Source organism: Oncorhynchus nerka, linkage group LG2, assembly GCF_034236695.1.
Source record: "Oncorhynchus nerka isolate Pitt River linkage group LG2, Oner_Uvic_2.0, whole genome shotgun sequence".
In the NCBI taxonomy this organism is placed as follows: domain Eukaryota; kingdom Metazoa; phylum Chordata; class Actinopteri; order Salmoniformes; family Salmonidae; genus Oncorhynchus; species Oncorhynchus nerka.
Window position 1 is genome coordinate 58,390,584 of NC_088397.1, and position 6,072 is coordinate 58,396,655.

Consider the following 6,072-nt stretch of genomic DNA (forward strand, 5'->3'; position numbering starts at 1 on the left):
CTGTATACCACCATTACCTTCGATATTTCTTAATTCCATTATTTTACTTTTTAGATTTGTGTGTATTGTTGTGTGTTGTTAGATATGACTACACTGTTGGAGCTAGGAGCACAAGCATGTCCCTACTTCCGCAACAACATCTACTAAATACTGTATGTATGTGTATGCGTCCAATAGGATTTGATTTGATTTTTAATTGATAATAAAATGAATCAATCATCTCTTCATGCCAAAAGAAAACAAGCTTGTGTATACGTCATATTTGTGTAGCGTAACAACGTTACGAACGACGCAGTTGTGACGTTGTACACATTAGAGACTGTCATTGGATATTGATTGTTCGCGCCGCCGCAGGGTAACACTTTTCCTCAGGTAAGCAACTAAATAAAGGTCCAATTATTAATTAAACAGGTTCATTACGTAGCATTGGTATCTATGAAGCTAGTTATGTAAAGCAAGGCTGCAATGTCGTTAGTTAGTGTAAAGTACCATATTTATATATTTCTTAATTCCATGAGTTTACTTTTAGATATGTGTGTATTGTTGTGAGTTGTAGATACTTCACTGTTGAAGCTAGAAACACAAGCATTTCGCTACACCCGCAATAACATCTGATAAAAATATGTGACCAATACAATTTGATTTGAACAGTTTAGCCAGCTAGCAAAGTAACGTTAGCTGTTTATGGTAGCTAGTTGTCAAGCTAGCTAGCTAACTACCAATCAGTTCATCAATGATATTGCTCATTCATAAATATCTGTGCTTGTGTGTAGCTAGACAGTTTTGAGTTTACCATTTTAATTGAAGCCAGATAGCCAGCTCGTCTAGTATTGTAGCTAGCAGAAGAAGAAGGTGTCCATAACATGCTAGCTAGCTTGCTAACTGGTGACTGCTGCTAAAACAGAAATACTCTTGGGAGTGGCAGGACAAAGAAATTGTTGCAGTCAGTTGTTTCGCTCTCACTGCTGTGATCAGCACTTTAGCCACTTGTTTAGCTCCACCAAAGTGTCATCAGCATGGTGTGATCTGAAACAAATAACTTTTTAATTAGAAATGTAAGTAAGTCTAGCTTTAAGGTTCCTTGGCCTGAATAAACTAGCATACACTTCACAGGCTTGTAGGTGACTAACAACTGAAGATGATCCCTTGTTGAATGGTGTTTTTTCCTCCCACAGTTTAAGGACCCCCAGGATGTTGCGTCTGCGTTGTAAGACCAAAAATGGGAGCCACATAATGCAGGGCCTGACCCACCAGTCCAGTGTGCAGGAGCTGAAGAGCAAGGTAGAGGAGCTGACTGGTATTCCCTGTGATGTACAGAAGCTCATGGTTGGCTACCCTCCCTCCAGCTTGGACCTCCGAAACGGAGATGCTCACCTAAGGGACTACCCTATCAAATCAGGTAGGCTATGGTGTCTCTTCTTACTTGAATAAATCAAATGTTACTTTCACACAGCTGGATAGACTTCACCCTGCTATGTCATGGCTGCATTAGATTTTTTTTTAAATGACACATTTGTTGCAGGAGACACTCTCATTGTTGAGGAGGAGAAGAACAAGATGAAGACCCAGACCACAAATTCAGCTGTAACCAAGGGACCCCGTCTGGAGTTTCCCCCGGTGCTGGCCAGACGGGTCGTTCCAGCAGACAACTCCTGCCTGTTCACCAGTGTCTCCTACGTGGTAGAGGGAGGGGTATACGACCCAGCTTGTGCCCCCGAGATGCGAGGCCTCATCACCCAGATTGTGTCCAGCAACCCCATGGCTTACTCTGAGGCGGTGTTGGGAAAGACCAACGAGGAGTACTGCACCTGGATCAGACGCGACGACACCTGGGGTGGAGCCATCGAGGTGTCCATCCTGTCTAAGTTCCACCAATGTGAGATCTGTGTAGTGGACACGCAGACTGTGCGTGTGGATCGATTTGGTGAGGACGCTGGCTACCACAAACGCGTGCTGCTCATCTACGACGGCATCCACTACGACCCACTGCAAAAGGAGACGCCCGGCTCCGACGCTCCACCCCAGACCATCTTCTCCACCACAGACGACATCATCCTGGCCCAGGCCCTGGAGCTGGCGGATGAGGCGCGAAGGAAGCGGCAGTTTACTGACGTCAACCGCTTTGCCCTGCGCTGCCTGGTTTGTCAGACAGGCCTAGTAGGACAGAAGGAGGCCCGGGAACATGCCAAGGAGACGGGCCATGCCAACTTTGGAGAGGTGTGAGTCAGAGCACTTCCTCACAACCACCACAAACCCCCATATCTTACAACGCTGTGTGTCTGTATGATCCTCTACCTCACTTGATCCAGCATCAGACACTGTGTTCAGTCTTACCCGTTCAGTATTACAACTACAGCTGTCAGCTCACAGGCTACTTTACTGCAAGGTTATGAGCTCATGAAAAATATTCTGTACAATTGTTTTGGGGACATTTTTAGTCTCACCCAATAACACAGTGGGTGATTGTTCGTTGAAGTGTTGTTGCTCAGCAATGTAGCATGTGTTCAGTTTGTCGACACTAATGGAGCAGAAAGCTTTCTTAACAGAACTGGAGATGCCTGAAAATGCCTTACTTTGACAGTTGACTTGTGGCATAAAAGGTTTAGTATGGCTAGACTCTTCAGTACTACCACAGAAATCAGAAATCTTTTTCTGGGGCCATTGTGGCATGATACACGTTTGGTTTTACACATCAATAACAATATTCATTTAAAAGGTTTTGTTTGTAGATGCCTCACCAGTACTTGAAAAAAAGTGAAAACGGCAAAATATCAAATATAAACCCAGTTACTTGGTAGAAAAGGTGTTCTTTCATTGTTTTACAGTGCAATGACTTTAATATTAGATAATAGCGGAGTTTAGCTAGATTCCTTATAGATCAATACAACCCTAAATTCTTCAATGGTGCTGTGACAAGCTTATTTTCCAAATGTAGGCTATTGCTGAATTAGTTATTTTATACAGTGTGAGGTGTCTGCATCTTGGTGTGAAACATAAATATTTAATGCAATTATTAGTATGCCATGGCACTCTGCCATTCAAAGGCCTTGGCATTACCTATAGTGAGATAGGTTTTTCTTTATTTTTTTGTGTATTTTATATGGTGTAATTCTTTTTAATGAACATAACATTTGAATTGTTGTATTTTGGAGCTTTTAATTTTGATATTGATAGATGAATAGACTTTATGATGTATAATGTAAATCTAAGGGATGAATCCTCTTACATTTGCAGTTCAGGTAATGTCTACACAATGTGCTTTGCATCTCAACATTCACTTCATGGTCGTGTTTTTTGCTTTTATCCCCCATTACCCTCACTCATATTGTTGGACTATTGTGAGGACCACCAAGTGTTGTCATATTGAACTATGTATGTTAAATCTAAATGCATGTCAGAGGAAGACTGTGACTCTTTATTATACTTTCACCAATGAAAGCCACCACGGCCTTGCTCTTGCCTGGAAACCCGATGTTGAATTGCATTGAATTCTACGTTGGGCAGAAATGACTGTTTTAATCAGGAATGTTTCTTCCCACGACCTCTACCAGCCAGAATGTTGAATAAAATTATATTTTTACATACTTTACTGGTTGTCCATGCGGTTGGTCCTTTTGGCGGTAGGAATGTGAGACTATATTCCACAGTAAAGTATAATTACATAAACTTTTCAAAGCACTGGTAGTGGGTTCAGATTTCTATCACCTGAAGCATGCGCACAAAATAAAAATGCATGTACAAGATGCATGCATACTTGCCAAGCTCATGCATGTGTTTACATGGTTCTGTGCTTTGAAAAGCTTATGTAATAATACAGTCCTGTGGATATATATTGTCTCACATTCCTACCACCAAAGAACAAATCGCACGACAACCGGTAAAGTACGTTAAAATATCATTTTATTCAACATTCTGGCTTGTAGATGGCGTGACAGGAAACTTTCCTGATTCAAATGCTAATTTTTTCCCGATGTAGAATTCATTGCAATTCCATGTTGGGTTTCTTGGCAACCCTTGCTATTGAAACGGAGTGTAGAAGACGTTGATATAGATAATTGAACCCTTTAAACATGAATTCTTACTTTTCTTCAAGTGGTTGGTAATGTTACTGGCAAAAAGATTCATCCATTATTTTTGTTGGCAGAGACCAGTGTAATGGTGAAATGCTGGTGATTTTTTTTTTTTTTTCCCCATCAGACTACTAATATAGTCTAAAAGCTCTCACACATCTATTCCCATTTTTCTAAACAAAATGTTAAAAAATTTGCTTTTGTCAGCTGGTCATAAACAGATACCAAAGTGTCCCTTTCAGAAAACTTGTGACTTGTTATTTATAGAAAATGTATCAGCACTAGAAATCTTTTCTTACAATGAAATACTCTGGGTCAGGGCCGAGTTTGTGTGGTAGCCTATACTGCCCTACAAAGGCAACATGCAGTAACTACGAAGTTGGTAAAAAATCTTTGATCTATTGTAATGGCCAGGTATGTTTTCTGATTAATGTGGTATTTCGTTTCCTGACACAAGAACAAGTCAATTGATCAGAATATATAATGGTGTATCAGAAATTGCTGTCTCTAGACAGAAAAAGACTGAAGACAGATTTTGCAGTAAGAAAAATACATAGTTTCTGCATTTTTCCTTTGTAGGGCAGTATATGTTGCCTGTTCTTGCTGGGACTTTCCAAAGTCTTTGACATGTAAGAGGTATGGGTCTGGGGCATGGTTTTAGTGCAGAGCTCTCCAACCCTGTTCCAGGAGAGCTACCTTCCTGTAGGTTTTCACTCCAACCCCAGTTGTAGCTCACCTGATTCAGTTTATCAACCAGCTAATTATTAAAATCAGATTAGGTATGGAGTGAAAACCTACAGGACAGTAAGTAGCTCTCCATGAACAGGGTTGGAGAGCCCTGTTCTATTGGGTGTTGATGTGACTAAAATATGACTTCTCCCACGTTCCATTACATGGATGTTCAAGGACACTTTCAATGAATGTTGCACACAAAGCACTACAGAGAAACTGGGTTTACTTGATTTTTCACAATAAAAGTCACCATTTAGGAGATTATTTGAGTGAATATGTTTTTGTATTTGGTTTCAGATTCTAATGTGCTTTGAGCCCTGCAAATTGATACCATGTTGTCAACCAATGAATGATCTCTCTTAGCAATAGTACCGCTGCCATTCACTGTTAACCTTTTGTGATGTAGGCTACTCTGTTCTAACAGTGTATGAGGATCTCTGTTAGGCTTTAGTTTCATGTTTAAAGCATATCTCTCTGATGGGAGAATGTAATGTGGAGCTATATGACAGTAACCCGAGACACCATCAGTAACTGAATACAGTAATGCATATATCTGTTTTCCTTATGATAAACTGCACAATACAGATGAGATTTATTTGCAGGATGTCAGCAAAAAGGCCTAGCCTAGGCCACCTCTAGTGGGCGTTTGATATCGGGGAACTAGTGGCTGCCTAGGGAACAAAAATGGTAATGCTATTGTAGTATACTTTTTTATTTTTATTGCACAATTTAGGGCTCTATTCACTCTGTAAAATTGAAGCGTCACAGATTCTGCAATATAAATTTAAAGGTAATTTCAAATTGAGCCAACATATGCCGTGTTTACCGTGAATACGGTCTCTGCTAAAGCTGAAACATTGCCTTTAAATGTCAATCACGTAAAGCTGAATTTCTGCAATGCGGATTGAATAGAGCCCTAAATCTTGCTCAATTTAGTTAGTAGACTAACTTTATAATTATACAGAACAAAAACATAAATGCAACAATTTCAATGATTTCCATATAAGGGAATCAGTCAATTCAAAACAATTATATGGATTTGGGACTATAGGTTCAAGTGACTGGGCAGGGGCGTAAACCTGGGAAGGCATAGGCCCACCCACTGGGGAACCAGGCCCAGCCAATTAGAATTGAGTTCTTCCCCACAAAAAGGCTTCATTACAGACAGAAATAGTCCTCTTTTTCATCAGCTGTATGGGTGGCTGGTCTCAGATGATCCTGCAGGTGACGAAGCCGGATGTGGAGGTCCTGGGCTGGCATGGTTACACGT

At 40.6% G+C, this 6,072-nt stretch overlaps 1 protein-coding gene across 1 annotated transcript; it reads left to right on the forward strand.

Moving 5' to 3' along the window:
• Positions 1 to 290: 290 nt before the first annotated feature.
• Positions 291 to 5,063, forward strand: LOC115145750 (ubiquitin thioesterase OTU1-like). Its single transcript, XM_029687249.2, has 3 exons — positions 291 to 372; positions 1,176 to 1,399; positions 1,523 to 5,063. The coding sequence occupies exons 2-3, from the start codon at positions 1,192 to 1,194 to the stop codon at positions 2,221 to 2,223; spliced, it is 909 nt and encodes a 302-aa protein (XP_029543109.1). The 5' UTR covers positions 291 to 372; positions 1,176 to 1,191; the 3' UTR covers positions 2,224 to 5,063.
• Positions 5,064 to 6,072: the final 1,009 nt, after the last annotated feature.